We start from the raw sequence: 22,066 nt of genomic DNA, 5'->3' as shown, positions 1-22,066 counted from the left end.
AATTTTCATGCACGGATGATCTGTGAACGAGCCATCCAGGTACAAAAAGACATCTACCTATATTTCATTGACTATACAAAAGCTTTTGACACTGTCAGACAGCAAGATTTCTGGAAATGCTTCAAGATCTTGACATAGATGGGAAAGATGTACGTTTCTTAAGAAACTTCTACTGGGACCAGACAGCATCCATCAGAATAGAAAGAGTGAGTGAGTATGTGAATATCATGAGAGGAGTCAAGCAAGGTTGTGTCTTTTCGCCAGACTTATTCAACCTGTATAGTGAAAATATCTTGAGAAGCATCAAAAACATCAAAGGATTCACAATTGGAGGCCATAATATAAATAACATCAGATACGCTGATGACATCATACTAATAGCTGACTCAGAAACAAAACTTCAAGAACTACTCAATATAGTGGCAGCAGAAAGTAATCGCAGAGGCCTCTCAGTGAACACCAAGAAGACAGAAAGCATGGTCATCTCCAGAGAGATAAACATCCCACGATGTGTGATCAAGATCGGAAATACAAACATCAAACAGGTCAACAAATTCAAATATCTTGGCAGCCTAATAAGTAATGGCAGGTGCGACACAGATATCAAATACAGAATAGCAATGGCGAAAGAAGCTTTCCAAAAAATGAAGACCATATTAACGGACAGAAAGATGAGCACGTACACTAAAAACAGAATACTGCAGTGCTACATTTATTCTATCTAAGTGAATGCTGGACCATTTCTCCAGCAATGGAAAAGAGACTAGAAGCAGCTGAATTATGGTTCTACAGGAGAATGTTAAAAATATCATGGACTGCACACACATCAAATGAAGAAGTTCTCAGAAGAGCCCAAGCAGTTCGATCACTCATACCAACAATAAGAGAGACAACTCAGGTTCCTAGGACACATCATGCGGAAAGGTGAACTAGAAAAGCTCATACTCTCTGGAAAGATTGAGGGGAGTAAACCCAGAGGAAGACCCTGGCTTATGTATATCAAAAGCATAGCCAGGTGGCTACACATCGAGGAAACGGAAGTCATCCAAAAAACGAAGGATAGATCTACATGGAAAACCATGGTCACCAAAGTCCGCATCGGATATGGTACCTAGACAGACAGACAGATTGTAGGAATCGATCCTATTTTGTAAGAATAGCTGTAATAAAGGCATCCGTTAGTCTTGCGAGACCATGGATCTGCGCCTGGAAAGTCTTCACTCTCCATGGTGCAGGCTTGGGCAAGGTTGTGTGGAAGACCAGCAGATGCTCATACTGTAAGTCCCCCCTCTCCACGACACCAATGTTGTCCAAGGGAAGGGCATCAGGACCCATACAGCTTGGCACCAGTGTCGTCGCAGAGCAATGTGTGATTAAGTGCCTTGCTCAAGGACACAACACGTTGCCTCAGCTGGGGCTCGAACTCACGACCTTCAGGTCGCTAGTCCAATGCCTTAACCACTTGGCAACGTGCCCACACAAGAATAGCCATACAGTAAATGTAATTCTATAAAAACTTACTGTAACACTTGAAAAGCACATATATCCAATCATAATGGCAACACTGTTCTCTTTCCAAACAGATGTATTTTCTCAAAAAATGGAAAAGCCTAGAAGCAAGAATTTACTTGCTCATCAATGTTTGATTCAGTAAAATGCTCCTGATTTTCAGATATTGCGGATTTTTTAAAAAGAGTTCGATTGTGATTGGTATTTTCCCACACACAAAACAGTAAAACATTATTTGCATTCCTCATATTATCATAAAAATAAGACTTCATTTTGTAAACACAAGATTCTGAAGAAGCTGGAAATCCAGAGCAACACGTACAAATTTCTGGAGGGTCTTAGAGGAATAAACAGCAAAGACCCTTCTTCATGACTGATGAAATTATTTTGTTTTTTTGTTGCATTAAATAGAATCAAAAATATAAATTATGAATATTAACTCCATACAGTTTGTATTAAATAGATTAATAGACTAGTTTACTAGATTTGACCTGTGTACAGTTTTAGTTGATTAATATTAATCATCTACTCCACCTACCTCTGGGTTAGTAGGCAAACTCCCACTTGAATAAGTTTAATTTACCCTAATATTTAAAGCAAATTAATTTTGTGGGATTTGTAGTCCATGTATATCAATTGTCTTTATATATATATATATATATATATATATTTAATTCCAAGAAACATTGCTTAGTGAAAATTTGTAATTTAAAAATGTGGTTCTATTAGTTTCTACCTAAATACAATTTTTAAAAATCCAATAATCTGGCAATACTAGATTAGTATTCACCTGTCACCTGTCCAGCTCTTGGCTCCATCCCTCCCCCCTCCTGTCTTCTCCTATCATTTTGGATCTCCCCTCCCCCTCCCACTTTCAAATCTCTTACTAACTCTTCCTTCACTTAGTCCTGACGAAGGGTCTCGGCCTGAGATGTCGACTGTACCTCTTCCTAGAGATGCTGTCTGGCCTGCTGCGTTCACCAGCAACTTTGATGTGTGTTGCTTGAATTTCCAGCATCTGCAGAATCCCTGTTGTCTAGATTAGTATTACCAGAGTATGGTAGTACTAGATTAGCAGGTTTTCCAGACTATTAAATGTTACCACTACAAATACCCAAAGATGCATACCTAGCCCACTGCTCTACTCTGTCTATATTCATGACTGAATGTCTAGCCACACCTCAGATGGCATCTATAAATTCACAGATAACACTGCTGTTGTTTGTAAGATATCAGATGGCAGTAAAGTGGCATAAAAATTGGATGGTTGAGTGGTGTGGCCTTGCTCTCAACGTCAGTAAGATCAGTGAATTGATTATAGACTTCAGGAAGGGGAAGATGTTAGAACACATACTGGTCTTCATAGTGTGGAAAGGGTGAACTGCTTGAGGTTCCTAGTTGTCAGTGTCTTGGAGGATCTATCCTGAAGCTGACACATTAATCCAATCACAAAGAAGGCATGCCAGCGGTTCTACTTCATTTGGAGTTTGAGGAGATTTGATATTTCACCAAAGACTCTTGCCAATTTCTATAGATGTTACCATGGAGACCACTTTGTCTGGTAGCATCACAGACTGATGTGGAGGCTCCAATGCACAGGATTGCAATAAACTGCAGAGTTGTAGATTCAGCGAGCTCTATTACAGGCACAGCCCTCCCCTCCATAAGGACATCAAAAGGTGGTGCCTCAAAAAAGTGGCATCCATCATCAAGGGAACATTGGGGGCATGCCTACTACAATCAGGGATGAGGTACAGGAGCCTGAAGAGTGAAACACAAAAGCTTAAGAATCAGCTTCTTCCCCTCTGCCATCTGATTTCTGAACATAAACATTACCTCATTATTCCTTTGTTTTTGTACTCTATTTATTTTGTAAATAGCAGTAATTTTATGTCTTTGCACAGTACTACTGCCACAAAATGACAAATTTTATATCACATAAGTCAGTTTTAATCTGATTCTGATTTCATTCTTCATTCATACGTTGCACAGTTGTACAATAAATTTTACTGTAAATCCAGTGAGTTTAAAGGGAACTGGAAACATACAAGCACTTCAAAGGCAGGTACTGAATGCAAACCTGGTAGGCAGGAATTAACCTTCTTGAACCCTGGTATCCAGACCTCAAGAACACGGCCTGGCTCCTGGCCCCTTCCGTGCTCTAGAACACCGCTCTGAGCTTTCAGCTCATATTGTGGATTAATGAGTGAGCCAGATGCTGTCCCATCAGTATTTCTAAACAATTGGATACAGGATTACTGGATTCCTTTTAAGATCTAAGGTATTGAGATTGTGTTCTAGAGCTCAGTCATTTGCATGTTAAGTATTAGGATGTAAATGACTGAGCTCTGAAACACAAGCTTGGGCACGTTTCTGTGCTGTACTGTTCGACGTTCTGAGTATGTAAAACAATGTTAACTGACAATTCAATCAGAATTAAAAACATGCATAATATACTTACCAAGTGAAACAGAACCCCCCCCCCTCTCTCTCTCTCTCTCCCTATCCACCCCACCCAGATTTTCAACAGCCATCTCTCTCCCTTGACTCTTCCTGGTCACGTTTCACCCTTGCTCTCGTAGCCCATTCTTACTACCCCTCCCACCAAGTCTCAACTATTTTGTCTATTCCTTCTTGTGCACTCTACACATAATGTATGTACCTTCACTCCTACTCTATCTCTCGCCACTTTCTCACCTTGGTCCCTTCCCCGCACTGTCCTCTCCCTCAGTAACTGCATGTCATGACTTTGTAGTGGATAGCTGTATTAACACAGATCGTCCTGAACTCAAGTTGAGTTCATTGTCATAAACAAGGGTTACTTGGGTACGGATACAATGAGAATCTTGCATGGAGGGGCATTACAGGCAGGTAGACTCAGGCAGCACACCGAACATAAACTGTGCATAAATTATACACGACTGTCAAGAAAAACAAGACCAGAAATGCAAATCCTCAATTAGAAACAAGTCAGTGGCAATATAAGAGGTCCGTAGTGTTCAACTGCTGAGGCAGCATTATGACTGTGAATGTTAGTGCAAGGTTTAGGAAAATAACTGGTCTGCTAGATATGTATTTCATTTGACTAATAGCTCAGATTCTAGGGTTTAAGTATTCTTGTTAACACAAAATAATAGCCTAGTAATCCCTCCATACTGTAGATGATGCCTTACCTGCTGAGTTCACCCAGCACTTTGGTGTGCATTGCTCAAGATTTTCAACATTGCAGAACCTCTTGTGTCTCTAATGCATCAAAGTTGACCCTAAGGATTCAATTGTATTTTTTTTTGAAAAGAACATTGATAATTGGAATAATAGGCACAAAGTGTTGGATAAACTCAGTAGGTCAGACAGCATCTGTGGAGGAAGATGAGCAGTAGAGAGCCGACAATCTTGATGATGGGTCTCGGCCGGAAACGTCAACTGTTTAGCTTGTTTCCATAGACTTGCTGACTTCCTCCACCATTTTGCGTATGTTGCTTGGATTTCCAGCATCTGCAGATTTTCTCTTGTTTAGTCTACAGTCACTGCAGTCTTTGTAGTCTCTCTTCTGCCCGTATAAAGGGAACGTTTAAAAATTGAGGAAGACTTGCCCTCAGTGGAAGTAGTTGGTCTGGGCGACTCCAGGCGGCGCTCAACCCTAAACACCGGGTACCATCTTGTAGACCCGCCCTTCCCGTGTGTTGATTGGTCGGGCGTTGTTGTCAATTAGATGACGTTGAGTGGCGGGCGGGCCGGCCGTTCTAGGCGGCGATGGAGTGGGCTCCGCCATTCTGCCGTGGGCTCCCTGACCGGCGGAATGTTCCGCCGACTGCGGCTTTTACCCCGCAGTGCCAAGGCCGCGACTCATTTTATAACCCTACTGGTCGGAGTGAGGAGAAGGCGGCCGGCGCGTATTCTCTTCCCGGAGGGCAGCATGGATTCCCTGGGCTGGAGAGGAGCCGGGCCGGGAGCGACTGGAGGCCTGATGCTCCTTCCTACCAGGGCGGCCGGGACCGGGGTTCCCCCCGAGGCCCCCCAGCGTCTCTGGGTAGAGCGGAGCGGTTAGAGGAGCAGCTCTGGGATCAGGAGCATCGGGGCCAGTACTCGTCCCAGGCCCAGGACAACAAGCCCCTGGAATACCCTCCCCGGCCGTGGGGGAGCGACCACCCCCCTTACCTTCACCAGGACTACCCTCCTCGCCCGCAGGGGCATCATCAAGATCGTCCGCCACACCCACAAGGACCTGAACGTCCTCCCAACCCCTGGGATCAAGGCCAGCAGGGGCAGCCACCCCGCCTGCAGAACTACCCTCCCCACTTACAGGCTCCTGACCCCATGTCCCACCAGCAGACTTATGAAGGCAGAGATCAAACCTGCCCCTCTGGGGGATTTCTCTGCCAGGACCATCCGGTTTATCCTCATCAAAATCATTATCCCCAGAATGGACAGTCGTATTATCTTCCTCAACACCCATACCAACAGAAACACTTGGATGCCCAACAGCAGTATTCCTTTCGGGCAAATTCGCAACCCGAGCAACACCCACCCTTCCCTGAGAGAGATGTACCACCACCCAACCTTCAAAATGTGACTTCTCAACCTGAAAACAGTTCGTGCCCAAATCAAACTACACCTCAAAGTGGAGGTCTTAACTTACCTGCTAGATTTGGACCCCAAAGTTCTCAATTAGTGAACCAGAGCCATAATAATCAACAAAACTTCCCAAGTTTGTCAGTGGATATTCTGTCCTGGAAGAATGAACATGGTTTGCAGTACAAGAGTGATGAAATGGCCATGCCTTGGCCTTGTGTTGCTAATTTCCCACAAGGTTTAAAAGATAGTGGTATAGAGCAACAGCAGAGAAAGGAATCAGTAACCAAATTCTTATCACCCGATCAATTCCAGGACTTCAAAAACAGTGAACGGACAAAGGAGCAAGATGAATTTTGGCTCATGAGGTTTGTGTCAAAGTGTAAGTCACGGCCTTCAGAGAGCCAAAAATCAAAATCTGTGCCATTAGTTAGTGAAGTGAAAGAATCTGTGCTGAGTGCGTGCAAATTTGTGGCCGAACTTACTGCTTTATGCCAGCAATTGAGGCAAAATGTAGAAAATGAAGAGATTTGGACCGAATCTTACCTAAAAGCAATTGAGATAAAAACTGTTTTACAGGAGAAACTAAAGACCCTTACAGATAGTGAGTATGTCAGCACTGTGAAAAAAAAGCTGGATGCAATTAAAAAGAAAAGAAGAAATATTCAAAGGAAGAAGCAAGAGTGGTGTTTAGAAAAACAGGAACAAATGGCAAGGATGGCAGAAAAGGAAGCGATGATTGAGAAATGGAGAATGAATTGTATCCGAGAAGTTGAAGAGAAGAAAAGGGTATTTAATCAAATCTTTACTATATTACACATTTGGCTTCTTAATGATCTCTATATCATATTAATTGCTTTCTCCAGGCATTTTCAGAAATACCCTGTTAACTAGATTAGTAAAACATACGGACTTGAGGTAGCAACACACACAAAATGCTGGAGGAACTCAGCAGACCAGGCAGCATCTATGGAAAAGGGTTAACCGTCAATGTTTTGGGCCAAGACCTTCAGGAAAGGAAGAAGAGTCTCAGCTTGAAATGTTGCCTGTTAACACTTTTTCCACAGAAGCTGCTTGGCCTACTGAGTTCCTCCAGCATTTTGTGTGTGTTGCTTTTGAATTTCCAGCATTTGCAGATTTTCTAGTTTGTGAGACTTAAAGTCAGTTACATAGGTTTTGTGAATGGTTTAAATTTCATGTTTGGAAATTGGATTTTTTAAAGGAACTTTGATTGGAAATCTAATCGGATGTCAAAGTTGAAATTAAAATTTATGATCAAGATACATACGTGTCACTACATCCTACCTTGGAATGTATTTCCTTACAGGCGTTTAGAGGAAAATAAAGAACTAGAATAGAATTTACAAAATGATATACATAAATGATTACTGACAGACAACCAATGTGCAATAGAAGACAAAAAAAATGAGACCGCAAACATGAGGAAATCTGCAGATGCTGGAATTTCAAGCAACAGACATAAAAGTTGCTGGTGAATGTAGCAGGCCAGGCAGCATCTCTAGGAAGAGGTACGGTCGATGTTTCGGGCCGAGACCCTTCATCAGGACTAACTGAAGGAAGAGCTAGTAAGAGATTTGAAATTGGGAGGGGGAGGGGGAGATCCGGAATGATAGGAGGAGGGGGAGGGATGGAGCCAAGAGCTGGACAGGTGATTGGCAAAAGAGATATGAGAGGATCATGGGACAGGAGGCCCAGGGAGAAGGAAAAGGGGGAGGGGGGAAGCCCAGAGGATGGGCGAGAGGTATAATGAGAGGGACAGAAGGAGAGAAAGAAAAAAAAGAATGTGTGTATATAAATAAGTAAATAACGGATGAGGTGGGGCATTAGCGGAAATTTGAGAAGTCAATGTTCATGCCATCAGGTTGGAGGCTACCCAGACGGAATATAAGGTGTTGTTCCTCCAACCTGAGTGTGGCTTCATCTTTACAGTAGAGGAGGCCATGGATAGACATATCAGAATGGGAATGGGACGTGAAATTAAAATGTGTAGCCACTGGGAGATCTTGCTTTTCCTGGCGGACAGAGCGCCAAAAATGAGTTTTAAAGAGTCCTTGAAAGTGAGGTTGTAGGTTGTAGAATCAGCTCAGAATTGTAGTCGGTGAAGTTACCCGCGCTGTTTCAGGAGCCTGATGGGTTGCTATTAAATAACTTATCAGGACCTGGTGATGTGGAACCTCAGGGTCTTGTACCTCCTGTCTGATGGTGGTAGTGAGGAGAGAATATGGCCAGGATGGTGGGGTCCTTGCTTATGGATTCTACTTTCTTGTGGCAGTGCTCCATGTAAATGTGCTCAGTAGTGGGGAGAGCTTTGCATGCAATGGCTTAGCTGTATCCAACAATTGCTGCAGAATTTTCTGTTTCTGATCATTGGTGTTTCTACACCAGGCTGTGATGCAACCATTCAGGATACTCTGCACTGTGCATCTATAGAACTTTGTCAAACACTTTGTTGACATACCGACTCTACGTAAACTTCTAGGAAAGCTGATGTGCTGTTATGCCTTCTTTGTGATGACACTTGTGTACTGGTCCCAGGACAGATCCATGGATAGGATAATGCCATGGAATTTAAAGCTGCTGACCCCCTCTACACAGATCCCCTAATGAGGTCTGGCTCATGGTCTTTTGCCTTCTTCCTCCTGTAGTTGATAATTAGCATTTTTGATTTTGCTGGCGTTGAGTGAGAGGTGGTTGGTGTGCCGCCATTCAACTTTAATCTTCAATCTCCCTCTTGTATGCTAAGTCATCACCACCTCTAATTTGGCCAACAACAATGGTGTCGTGAACAAACTTAAGTACGTAATTGGAGCTCTACTTAGCCACAAAATCATGAGCATAAAGTGAATAGAACAGGGAGCTTAATACACAGGGGTGTGTGAATGAGGAAATTGAGGATACAGTTGCACAAGGAGGTACCAAGACCCAGGTTTTGGACCTTAGTGATGAGTTTTGTGGGGATGATAGTGTTGAATGCTTAGATGTAATCAGTGAAGCTATAGTTAATCTTCGTTGTCGTTCAAGGGCTGAGTGAAGGGCCAACGAAATGACATCAGATGTGATGATAGGCAAATTGGAGCAGATCCAGGTCACTCTTCAGGCAGGAGTTGGTTTGCTTCATGATTAACCTTTCAAAGCACTTCATCATGGTGCTACTGGATGATAGTCATTGAGGCAGGTTATCACGTTCTCCTTGGCCATCAGTATGATTGAAGCATGTGGGTACCTCAGACTGCCGGTGAGAAACGTTGAAGATGTCAATAAACACTCAGCCAGTTGATTAGCATGGGTCTTCCGTATTGGCGAGGTACGCTGTCTGGATCAGGTCCTTTCTGTGAATTTACCCTCCTGAAAGATGCTCTTGCATCAACCTCACAGACTAAGATGGGGTCTTTGGGGGTTTGTGGAGGTGCCTTCATGCTGCCTTGGTCAAAACAAGCATTAAAGGCATTAAGCTCGTTTAACGAAGGGCACTTTTGATGGCATTATTTCTGGTTGACCTGCCACCCTTGTGCCTCTTGTCACTCTGGAGGCGTGCAGTCCTTTCATCCGCTGTTTCTTCATCTCTTCTACGTTTATTCTTTGTCTCTGATCCTGGAGACATGCATTTCTCTGCTCATTTGTCTCTTCCTCTCTCCTCCTCCTGTGCCTGTTTTTGTCATTCTGGAGATATGCAGCCCTTTCATCCCCCGTCTCTTCATCTCCTCTGCTGTTTGTTCTTTGTCTCTGATCCTGGAGACGTGCATTTCTCAGCTCCTTTGTCTCTTCATCTCTCCTCCTCCTATGCCAGTTGTTGACATTTTGGAGACGTGCATGCCGCTCCTCCTCTGTCTCTTCTTCTCTCATCTTTTTTTGTCCTGACTCTTTGATCCTGGAGTCATGCGGCCCTGGCCTCATCCGATTCTTGTTCTCTCCCTCTCCTTGCCGCTTCCTGGCGATGTTTGGCGTCATCTCTTGACCATAATGTCCCCCTTCTCTTTCCATGCGGCATAATTAGGCTGACCATATTTTTTTACCCTAATGCTGGATAGAAGTTACGCAGCAGTAACACCAAAGCCTCCAGGATGCTGATTATTCTTGATGATATGGTTGGCGCTCTCCTAAATGCACGTGATATAGTCACCGCTGTTCTTTGACTGCAGTAAAGGGTTTGATGGGTGTCTCGAAGTACGTCATTACAATAAGATTTAATTATCTCTTATTGATGGGTCTCAGTTTGATCTGTCCCAATCCTGCACATGCTGATGGTGATTAGCAGAATGTGACCGCTGGAAATAGAGCTGCCCTGCCCTTTTGCTCCAGTTGGTGTCGCTGCTGTGAGCATCGTGAGTCGCTTCTGAGGCTGGCCGTGCGCATGCGTCGTGGTGTCGCGTCGTGGTTTCCATCATGGCTCACATCGGCTCTTGGGTGAAAGCGGGGCTGTGGATTTTGGCGAGTGAGTAGTTTTATACGAATATATAACCCTGAACTTTGCCTGCATTCTGTAAGTTAGTTCATTTTGTCGATTTAGCATAATGCTACTGTAAGGCCGTTTGCGCTAATTGGAGGTCACAAACAAACAGAGTATGAGAGTTGTAGTAGTATATAGAATAGTCAGTGTTCAAAAAAATATGTGATGATCCTTTAGAGTAGAATACAGGCATGCTTTGTTTGGATAATTCTGAACTGAGATTTATTTATTCTTTAATGGATAATTATGAATGGACAGTTACCCAGGCAATTGTTTAATATCATTGGCTTTAGTCTGTTTCAAAGACTAGTTGTTTTTAATTGGTTGAATGATTAGCTGCTGTGATTGTAAGCATTGTTAATTTTACTTGGGCTGCTTCACAGAACATTAAAAATCAGTAAATATGCAGATTAGTGTAACTGGTATCCTGATAATTTGAAGATGATGTTTATCTATCAAAACTAGGTGTATAAAAAAACTATCATTCCTGATGGGTTTGATAACCTGTCATATTCGCACATTGCTGCAGTTTGGGAATAAAGATATAAAGTTTGTGTCAATCATTCGTGGACCAAACTTTGTTTTGCACCATGAGACTGTAGTTTTTTTGATGTTATATTTCCTGACACAAACAGGTGTGGTATCTGAATATATGCTACAGATAATTACGGAATTTCTGGGGTGAGTTAGAGCCAGTAAGTACTTACTACCATTACTGAGTGACAAATTTATGGAGAGTCAAAAGTTGCTTTATTCTCAAAACCACAACTGCCGTGCTTTGAAGCAGTGAGATGTGACTTTTGTTTTGAAAGTAGTAGTTGAGTGCAACAGATCCGCAAACCAGCAGAGACATCTCCGTGGATCGGTTAATAGAAATAATAATGTTTTTATTCTTGCTTTTTGGGGGGGTGCATAAGATTGAAACAAATGACACTTACTTTTCAAATCATTTAGTTTTCAATATTCAAAGCAACTGGATTTAATTTTGTACTTTTGCTTTTGTAGGAGCGTGAACTAAAAGCTGCAGCCGACAGTGTCTTGTCAGAAGTGCGGAAGAAACAAGCAGATGCAAAGAGATTAGTGGATATCCTCCGGGCTCTCGAGAAGTTACGGAAATTGAGGAAGGAAGCTGCAGCTAGAAAAGGTGTGAAATCTATTCCACACTTGGAGTCAACTGCACAATATTTTACAGTAGGTTAGCCAAAAAGATGGATAGGCTTTGTATAGGGCCACTTGAATAACCTTTCTCGTTTATAGGTCAGAAGAACAAAATAAGCCCTTTCTGTCCTTTTCCTAGATCCCAAAAGTTCTTCTGTTTTTAACTTGTTCAATGATCTTTGCTTGACCTACTTTATGTTGCTTTACTAGTTCATTCTGCTAGGTTTTTTTAATCCATCTAAAGGAGTGTTTGGGGTGGTCTGTACCCAATGGATGTAGGGACCATGACTCAATGACACCTTATCCTTCAACCATCCTCCCTCCTCCCTGTTGTATCCTATGGCCCAGATCAACTGGTGTTTACTCACTTCCAGACCGGAGTAATTGCCTTCTGACACTGTGTACTTCTCTTTTCTTTCCTCTTCTCTCACTTCACCTCACTCCACCCCGCCCTGCCTGTTCAAGTTGTGGAACTTGGTGTCTATGTCATTAACTACTATCCCTTCCCATCTTTTTTTCCAAGACTTTCCTGATCTATATCAGTAAACATCTAACTCCCAGAACAAGCCTTTGTTTAAAAAAATACAATTACTATTATACTTTAACGCTTTCATAGTCATGTGCTGACAAGTGCTTCCGCCTCCCTTCCGCATCCACGCACCCGTTCTCTTGTATCCATTGGTCTGTTAACATCTGTCTTCCGTCAGATGGAGAAGACAGGTCTTTATCAATTTACATTTCCTATAACAAAATTGTTAGTAGGAGCAATGATACATGGCATTTAACTTGAGTCTAGTGTTTCTACTGACTTCCTCCCTGAGTCAGCACACAGACACAGGTGTCATTTTTCAGTGGCACCACCTGTGGTCCTATCCACCTGGGAGCAAACCCTACCACCTCACCTTTTATAGTGCACCTGTACCTTTACTTTAATGTCTGCTGCCGCTGCACTTGGTTCTCCCTGGAACTCCTGACTAGTCCCTGTGGGTAACGTCTGCTTTGTGGATCATCCATCTTTGCTTAACTTGACTTATCCATGTAATCTCTCCCTTCTTTGAGTCTGTGATAGCACTTGCCTTACGAAGTGTACGTATCTTCAGGACAGTTTGGGTATGCTCAGAGATCCTCTGGAAGGTGCATTAGCTCAATCTCAAGTACGCAACTTCTCTCTGCCCTCATTATATTGCCCTTTGCACCTGTATTATAAATAGTCACAGCTGTAATATATCATTTCTTTTTTATCCTTCTGTATCCATATGGCAGACCCTTGCTGTGCCTGGAGTGCTGAAATACAAAGCAAATTCTCTGTATTCTCACATTAGGTATATCTACCAACGGCAACTTACTATTTCCCTTCCAGATTTCCCCATATTTCTTCCTTGCATTGTGCTATAGATTAGGTGGATTCCACTGCAACCCACAAATCTAAAACTTTCTGGTGAACTGATCTCAAACCTGAATTATTTTCAGGAAGATTAGATCATCCCACCTAGAACTGTCTGTCCGAGTATTCCTCGTGGGCTTGATATTTTGCATCATCCATGGTGCACTCATCAGGTTTCTGAACTACTCATATTCTCATTCCCCATTTACTCTCACCTCACCCCATTCCCTCCCTTACCTCACCTTTTCAGTTGCAATATCTTCCTTTGTTACTGGCACTCCCACTAGTCGTTCAGGTGCCATCCTGCACTTCTAGGCCATAATATTTGTATATTAAAACATGTAGCTTTAGAGTGCCTCTGGTGAATTTCAATCATATCTTCTAAAGTGAGCCAAAAGTTCTGCATTCCCACATGTAAATCTGAGTCAGGGCTACTCAGACAAAATGGTCTGCTTCTCCCCAGAAGTGAAGGGTTTATGGATGGTAGTAATTAGTGTCAGGGACTGGCTGAGGTCATCAGGATTGTGGACCTGAACTCAATAAGTGCCATGCCAAAATGCGTGGCGAGGTATAATATTTCTGTCAAGCCATTTCCATACTAAGCAAAACAAAAGGGAAGGACAAAAATAGTGCAAACACTTAAAATCAGAAAGAACTTACTGTGCAAGTTCCCCCTTCTATATCATTGAGCTCATAATGTATAGAGTCATAGAAAAGTTCAGCACAGAAACAGGCCCTTCAGCTCATCTAGTATGTGCTGAGCCAGTTAAACTGCCTAGTCCCATTGAGAGCAGTTTTGGGCCCCATAGAAAGGATGTGCTGAAACTGGAGGGGATTCAAAGGAGGTTCACGAAAATGATTCCAGGATTGAATGGTTCGTTATATGAAGAGCGTTTGATTGCTCTGGGCCCAAATTTGCTGGAATTCGAAGAATGAGGTGTGACCTCATTGAAACCAATTGATGGGTCTCAGCCCGAAACATCAACTCTACTTTTTTCCATAGATGCTGCCTGGCTTGCTGAGTTCCTCCAGCATTTTGTGTGTGTTACTCGAAAAGTGAAAGGCCTTGATGGAAAGGATGTTTCCTGTGGGGGGAGAGTCCATAAGACCAGAGCCTCAGAATAAAGTGGTGTCCTTTTAGAACAGAGATGAGGAGAAATTTCTTTAGCCAAAGAGTGGTGAATCTGTGAAATTCTTTACCATGGGCAACTGTGGAGGCCAAGTCTTTATGTATATTTAAGGCAGAGCTTGATAGATTTTTGATTGGTCAGGGCATGAAGGGATATGGGGAGAAGGCAGGAGACTGGGGGAGAAGGCAGGAGACTGGGGCAGAGAAGAAACTTGGATCAGCCATGATGAAATGGCAGAGCAGACTTGATGGGCCAAGTGGCCTAATTCTGCTCCCCTATCTTATGGCCTTATCCAAACTTCTCTTAAATGTTGAAATCAAGCTTGCATGCACTATTGTGCTGGGAACTCATTGCACACACTCATGACCTTCTGAGCCCCTCATGTTCTCCTTAACCTTTTCCTCTTTCACCCTTAACTCATGACTTCTGGTTGTAGTCCCACCCAACCTCAGTGGAAACCTGCTTGGATTTACCCTATCTATACTGCTCATAATTTTGTATACCTGTATCAAATCTCCCCTCAATCTTATATATTCCAATAAATAAAATCATAACCTATTCAATTTTTCCTCATAAACTCAGGTCTCCAGTCCCTGCAACGTCCTTGTAAATTTTCTCTGTACTGTTTCAACCTTATTTACATCTTTCTTATAGATAGGTGTCCAAAACTGCACATAGTGCTTCAAATAAGGCCTCACCAAAGTTTATTAAGTTCCCTTTCATATAAAGTGTTAGAAGTTCCCACTCCTTAACCCCATCTGGGTCTTGTTTCAAAGATATTCTTTGCACATACAATCAAATATGCAGCTGTACAGTCTCCCTAACAAGAGTAGATGCACCCTTTTGGCATCATTAACAGTGTTTTGCTAGTGGAGGTGCTGTCTCATCAAACTCCCCAGTGCTATCTTGTAGCAAGTCCCTTATAAAAATGCATCTCATTCTCTTATATCTACCAACTCATCTCTCCACCGTGTTCTTTGAGACTTTGTTGACACGTGGTTATTGGTTTGAACAGGTGACACTAATAATTACTTATCTCCTTAGACAGCTGACATTGCTGTCCACATTACAGGTCACAAAAGTATTTTGGATGCACCTCCAACTGTTCCTAGTGTGATCTGAGTCATGTGGAAATGGAAGCTGGTTGATATGAGAGGTCTCTCCAACCTCAAACTAAGTTCATTCCTGGTGAAGGGTCTTGGCCCAAGGTCAACTGTTTATTTCTCTAAATCATGGTTTTCCAACTTTTTTTAATGCATGGACCCCTACCATTAACTGAGGGTTTGTTGACTGCAAGTTGGAAACCACTGCACTAAAGAACAAAGCTAGTACAGTTGACTTGATACAATTTTAATAGCTGCTATGGTACTGTTTACTCAGAAATTTTGAGTCTTTCACTTGGTTCAATTACATTACATATTTACAATGGGGAGCACACTGTACCTGAGAGAAAATACCTCTGATTTGGCTGATTCATATGAGACCATCTCATGGTCATATCAGTTTATAAACTACATCTCTCGAGCAGTCAGTGTCTTGCTGTTTATCTGTAGTCTCTGCTCTGTAGAAAGCACTGTTTGTTTACAAAGCTGTCACTTTTAATTTCAAATGGATTACTGCTTGCAGTGTACATTAGAAATGAAGACAGGATCTCATTTGAATTAATGCTTGCTGCATTCACATAATTCCGTGACTTCTGAATCCTGAACAGAGTGCATTAGTTATAACTTGCACCAGGAATTGCTTTGTGGAATTTCATATGAGTACTGAATAATGATCAATGATTAAGGCTTGAAAATACAAAGACTTATTTCATAGTATATCATAACAGGCTCTTCTGGCTCTCAGCTGCCAGCAGTAACCAATCATTTTCAGAAGCTGCCTTCTTTAGATTGTTTTCTGCACACAGCACCATAATGTATACTGTATATAATGCAAGCATAAACTGATATGCTTTCCTCATGTACTGATTGCTTTCAGCTGTAGAAGTGCCCATTTACTCTTCCCCAGAGAGTGCAGTCAGCTTATTAATGTCTGTGTTGATGGCTTAGAATGCTATGCATGTGTACAGGAGCTATTAATAAGTGTATACAATTTGTTCACAAGAACATAAAATGCAAGCAGGTGAGAAAAGGGAAGTTCTAATGTCGAAATTCATCTTACAAGTTCTTTTTATGCATTGCAACATATTTTGGAAGTTACAAGTTCTTTTTATGCATTGCAACATATTTTGGAAGTTATAACAGGCTGTTAGCCTCATTAATCCTGTGTCTTCCAAACAGCTTGTGGAGATAATGATGAACCTTCAGTAATGGCCTTTTCCATTTATTCATTAAGTGTAACTGCATAGTGAAAATATTTTAATATACTTCTTTTTCACTAAATATACATCCTTTATAGGTTGAAATGTAATTTGAAATAAACTTTAATATTTCCTCCCCCCCCCAAAGAACTATTTCACTGCTGTTATCATGAATATTTACACTTGGCCTTAAGGGCCAACTCTTCGATAAAATCATCTTTTGGCTTTGAGAAAACATGTGGTTCAAACACTTGTTTGATTTGTCAATATGGTAGACTACAGAAAACATCAAGAGCAGAAAAAATATTCTCTTTTTGCATGCTGAGAAAAAAAGATAGCATGAACTTTAGTACTGTAATATACAGAAACTTTGAACTGATTAAGAGGTGGTTAGAATAGTGGAAATATACAGCACAGAATCAGGCCCTTTCGGTCCATCTCATCCATGACAAGAATGACGTCTGTTGACGCTAATCCTACTTCCCATTCAGATATATGTCCAAACCCCTTTTAATCATTGTAATTCAACTTTTAAAACTCTACAGCATCTGGAGTGTTCCATTCAGTTCGGGTCGTCCCATTAAAGGAAGGTTATGAAAGCTTTGGAAAGGGCGCAGAAGAGGTTTGATAAGATGCTGTCTGGATTAGAGACTTGTGCAATAAGGAGTATTGGATAAACTTGGGTTGTTTTCTCTGGAATGGCAGGAGCTGAGTGGAGGATCTGACAGAGGTTTATATTATGAGAGGCACAAATATGTAGCAAGTATCTTTTTCCCAGGATTGAAATGTCTAATACCAGAAGGCATGCATTTAAGGTGAGCAGGTAAGTTCAAGGGATGTTTTTATGCTGAGTGGTGGAATGCTGGAGGCAAATACAATAGAGGCATTCAAGAGACTTATAAATAGGCACACAAATGTGCAGGAAGTGGAAGGATATGGATATTGTATAGATAGAAGGGATTCGTTTAGTTGGGCATTTGATTATTTAATTAGTTCAGCACAACTTTATAGGCCAAAGGGCCTGTTCCTGTGCTGTACTATTGTGAATATTGTTCTGACAGAAGCCACAAATAGGACTCTTTTTGTCACTAAGATTCTTTGTTTTATACTCCCAGTTCTAGTCTGTAAATTTTATGAAATAGTTTTATAACCTTGAGAATATTTTGAGTCTAAGAAACTTATGGTACCAGTTTTTCGATGTTCTGTTTAAAAAAAAAAGAAAATACTAACCGTAAATACAAAATATAAACAGTATATGCACAAAATATTTCGCAGATTTTGTTTATGAGTACTCAGTTTGTAAGAATATAATTAATTCCAATTTATGATTCATATGATTTGTTTATACAGGTGTTCATCCTCCTGCTTCTGCTGATGAAAATTTTGAGCATCATATTGAAAGGCTTAGAAAATTAATTAAAAAACGTAGTGATCTCTACGATGCAGAAGAAAGAGCCCTGAGAGTTATGCTGGAAGGGGAACAAGAAGAAGAAAGGAAAAGAGAAAATGAGAAAAAAATGAAGAAAGAGAGGGAGAAGTTAGAAAAACAGCAACGTGAAGTTGAATCAATGCTATTTGGAGACCCAGGTACTTGTAATAGCTGGACTTTACTTTTTCATAGCAGGCCAGGCAGCATCTCTAGGAAGAGGTACAGTCGATGGTTCGGGCAGAGACCCTTCGTCAGGACTAACTGAAAGAAGAGCTAGTAAGAGATTTGAAAGGGGGAGGGGGAGATCCAAAATGATAGGAGAAGACAGGAGGGGGAGGGATGGAGCCAAGAGCTGGACAGGTGATAGGCAAAAGGGATATGAGAAGATCATGGGACAGGAGGTCCGGGAAGAAAGACAAGGGGGGGGGGGACCCAGAGACCCAGAGGATGGGCAAGGGGTATATTCAGAGGGACAGAGGGAGAAAAAAGAGAGAGAGAAGAAGAATGTGTGTATATAAATAACTAACAGATGGGGTACGAGGGGGAGGTGGGGCATTAGCAGAAGTTTGAGAAGTCAATGTTCATGCCATCAGGTTGGAGGCTACCCAGACGGAATATAAGGTGTTGTTCCTCCAACCTGAGTGTGGCTTTATCTTTACAGTACAGGAGGCCGTGGATAGACATATCAGAATGGGAATGGGACGTGGAAGTAAAATGTGTGGCCACAGGGAGATCCTGCTTTCTCTGGCGGACAGAGCATAGGTGTTCAGCGAAACGATCTCCTAGTCTACGTCGGGTCTCGCCAATATATAGAAGGCCACATCGGAAGTTCAGCGAAACGATCTCCCAGTCTGTGTTGGGTCTCGCCAATACATTGAAGGCCGCATTGGGAGAATTCAGTGAAACGATCTCCCAGTCTGCGTCGGGTCTTGCCAATATATAGAAGGCCGCATCGGGAGAATTCAGTGAAACAATCTCCGCTCTGTCCGCCAGAGAAAGCAGGATCTCCCAGTGGCCACACATTATAATTCCACGTCCCATTCCCATTCTGATATGTCTATCCACGGCCTCCTGTACTGTAAAGATGAAGCCACACTCAGGTTGGAGGAACAGCACCTTATATTCCGTCTGGGTAGCCTCCAACCTGATGGCATGAACACTGACTTCTCAAACTTTTGCTAATGCCCCACCTCCCCCTCATACCCCATCCATTATTTATATACACACATTCTTTTTCTCACTCTCCTTTTTCTCCCTCTGTCCCTCTCATTATACCCCTTGCCCATCCTCTGGGCTTCCCCCCTCCCCCTTCCTTTCTCCCTAGGCCTCCCGTCCCATGATCCTCTCATATCCCTTTTGCCAATCACCTGTCCAGCTCTTGGCTCCATCCCTCCCCATCCCACTTTCAAATCTCTTACTAGCTCTTCCTTCAGTTAGTCCTGATGAAGGGTCTCGGCCCGAAACATCAACTGTACCTCTTCGTAGAGATGCTGCCTGGCCTGCTGCGTTCACCAGCAACGTTGATGTGTGTTGCTTGAAATTCCAGCATCTGCAGATTTCCTCGTGTTTGCGTTTACTTTCTCATACTTAGTTCACTTCATATCAAACCACTGCATTGCTGTAACAATCAAGCAACTGTTCTTATGTTAATGAGCCTTTGAAACATGGTTAAGAGTAATTCAGCTAAAGAATGTACATTTAAATACCATGGTGTTTCAGATCAACCACCTTTAGTTACAGCTGGCTACCATTGTTCAGAAACCAATTCTAACCAAAGGGGGCTAGCCTGAAACATCATCTATTCTCTTTGCAGATGCTACTTAACTTACTGAGAGGCTCCAGCAATTTTCCACTTTTTTTTCCCCTGCTATGCAGCATCTGCAGCGGGCTTTTATGTGAATAGATTTTTAATCATATTTGTTGTCTGTTGTATTGATTAAGCTTCTCCAACAAATTGAGTTTTCCTTATTGTAGATCTACTGCTCAACCTTGAGATTATAAGAAATAGGAGCAGGAGTAGGCAATCTGGCTCGTTCAGTCTGCTCCGCTGTTCAATAGGATCATGGCTGATCTTGCCATGGACAGATCTCTGCCTACGTGTCTTTTCCCTGTAACCCTTAATTCCTCTACTATGCAAAAAAAACCCAGCATAATTACATCTGTTCAATAGATCTCCACTGCTTCCTTTCATAGCCATTAATGTAACTGATTACTCCTTGAAAGTAACACTGTCATCCACACAAAGAAGCACCAGGTGATTTTTATATGCTTTTCTTTGTGCAATAGATTTGCCTGTAGACCACCCACTACAACCGTTTCGTCAATATTACTTGCAAGCTGAACATTCTTCTCATGCACTTATTCAAATCAGGTAAGGATTAATTCATCTTATCATGCTCCAGATATTTGTATCCTTGAGTATAATTGGTTCCTCTAAAAGATTGAGGAAAATGTGATTATTCAAGCTGATGGAGTATTTTACACAATTGGGAGTATTTAATAATTTAACACTTTTAAGAAGGAAATGTTCTCCATCTTTGAGCAAGGGCTGTATCAGTTCTTTGGAGTTAAGTGAGAGTTGTCCTATAATTTAGCATTTTTACAAAAATCAGTTGAACTGCAGCAAGACATGAAGTGGTTTGTGTAAAGAAACTGTTAGCTATCAACTGCTTGGAAGGTGACAAGGCATTCACCTAAAATGAAAAGAAACTACTCTGGAAACAGGTTAAGCAGCATTGGAGCAATGAACTGATGAGGGATTCTCAATTTGAAACAAAAGCTCCACTTCTTTTTCAACTTAGAGCTTCTAGCATTTATGTGTTTTCATTTCAAATTTTACATATCTGCACTTTAAAAAAATATCCCTACAAGGGCCTTGCATTTTATTAAACTTTCTGGAATATTTTTGCATATCAATTCATTTAACAAAAAAAAGTTTGTTGGATGAGACACTGCATTAACATTTGCCAGGTTTCATGTTGTTTTGTTATACTCTCATTTCTTTATTTGGAGAATTACACTGCTTTTTTGCCTTTATATGAAATGAGCTGGTATTTGTCTACATGTCCACCATGCTTAAAATAGTTGATTTAATTTTTTTTATCCTATTAAATCTTATTTTTATTTATTTTATTTTCTATGTTGGATTAAACAGAATCAGTTAGTCTTGCCCCTTCCCTTCCCTACCCCTCATCAAAAGCTTACAGCACAGTTATACGTGCTGCTTGAAAGCTGTGTTGAGAACAGTAGTAACAGACAGAATAAAGTACGTTTCTAATAGTTACTTAATGGTGTATTTCTAAAGTGTACATGTTGACATTGCATTTTTTCCTTTTCCCTACAAGGCAAGAATGGGATCGATACCTTGTCCCAGGAGATCATCCTGAAGGTAGCAGTATTCCGCAAGGTTGGGTCTTTCCGTGTCCACCTTCATCAGACGTATGGCGAACTGCACTCAAACAGAACGAAAGTTGATGTCCTTCTCTTTAGCTTAAGATTTTTTTGGGTTAAAGATGAGCATCTGTTTTATAATAAATAAATGTGGATTTATCTTATTTAGAGTTCTGTGACTGTTTGATATTATATAAAATTCATAAAACTGTTCACTTTGTAAGCAAAGGTCGCAGAAAACAAAACTCCCTAAGCGCTTTATGATGCTGTAGGTCTCTATTGCTGTAGATCAGCAATTACTTGTCACTAAGTAAGCATGCAGAGTAAGAAATGCAGTAAACTGTAGATAATCTACCATCTGACCATTTGGAAATCTTGATGATTTGGTGACAAAGTAATATTTCCCACACTCCCTCTGACTGGTGGCCAGGGCCCTGGTTCCTGTGCCACTAACAATGACTCCCCTACCGCTTAGTGTGATCTTGTATCCATATACAATTAAGATTAACTGGATCACTGGGAAATTTACAATATTACTGTATAACTTCTGAAATGTGTATTGAACCACTCATGTTAATAATATAATTTGCTAATCCAGCGCCACTGGTGTCCTGAGCATGCTGTATTATTGGAGTTTTATGAAACTTAAAGCCAGTTTAATAGCTATTCCTGAACCTGGTGGAATGGGTCCTGAGGCTTCTGTACTTTCTTGATGACAGCAGCG

The 22,066-nt window shown here is 41.6% G+C and overlaps 1 protein-coding gene across 1 annotated transcript; it reads left to right on the top strand.

Moving 5' to 3' along the window:
* The first annotated feature begins 5,219 nt into the window (after positions 1 to 5,219).
* Positions 5,220 to 21,506, top strand: pdcd7 (programmed cell death 7). The gene is made up of 5 exons (XM_072277705.1): positions 5,220 to 6,870; positions 11,555 to 11,693; positions 17,874 to 18,110; positions 20,239 to 20,323; positions 21,297 to 21,506. Exons 1-5 carry the CDS (start codon positions 5,263 to 5,265, stop codon positions 21,424 to 21,426), a joined length of 2,199 nt encoding a protein of 732 aa, XP_072133806.1. The 5' UTR covers positions 5,220 to 5,262; the 3' UTR covers positions 21,427 to 21,506.
* Positions 21,507 to 22,066: the final 560 nt, after the last annotated feature.

The sequence above is a fragment of the Mobula birostris genome, chromosome 14 (genome assembly GCF_030028105.1).
Source record: "Mobula birostris isolate sMobBir1 chromosome 14, sMobBir1.hap1, whole genome shotgun sequence".
NCBI classification, from domain to species: domain Eukaryota; kingdom Metazoa; phylum Chordata; class Chondrichthyes; order Myliobatiformes; family Myliobatidae; genus Mobula; species Mobula birostris.
This window is presented reverse-complemented; position numbering and strand designations above follow the sequence as displayed.

Coding starts and splice junctions, on each gene's coding strand:
- pdcd7 (XM_072277705.1), top strand. CDS start 5,263: ATGGAGTGGGCTCCGCCATTCTGCCGTGGGCTCCCTGACCGGCGGAAT. Junction 6,871..11,554: donor AAGTTGAAGAGAAGAAAAGG/GTATTTAATCAA, acceptor TTGCTTTTGTAG/GAGCGTGAACTAAAAGCTGC. Junction 20,324..21,296: donor CATGCACTTATTCAAATCAG/GTAAGGATTAAT, acceptor TTTCCCTACAAG/GCAAGAATGGGATCGATACC.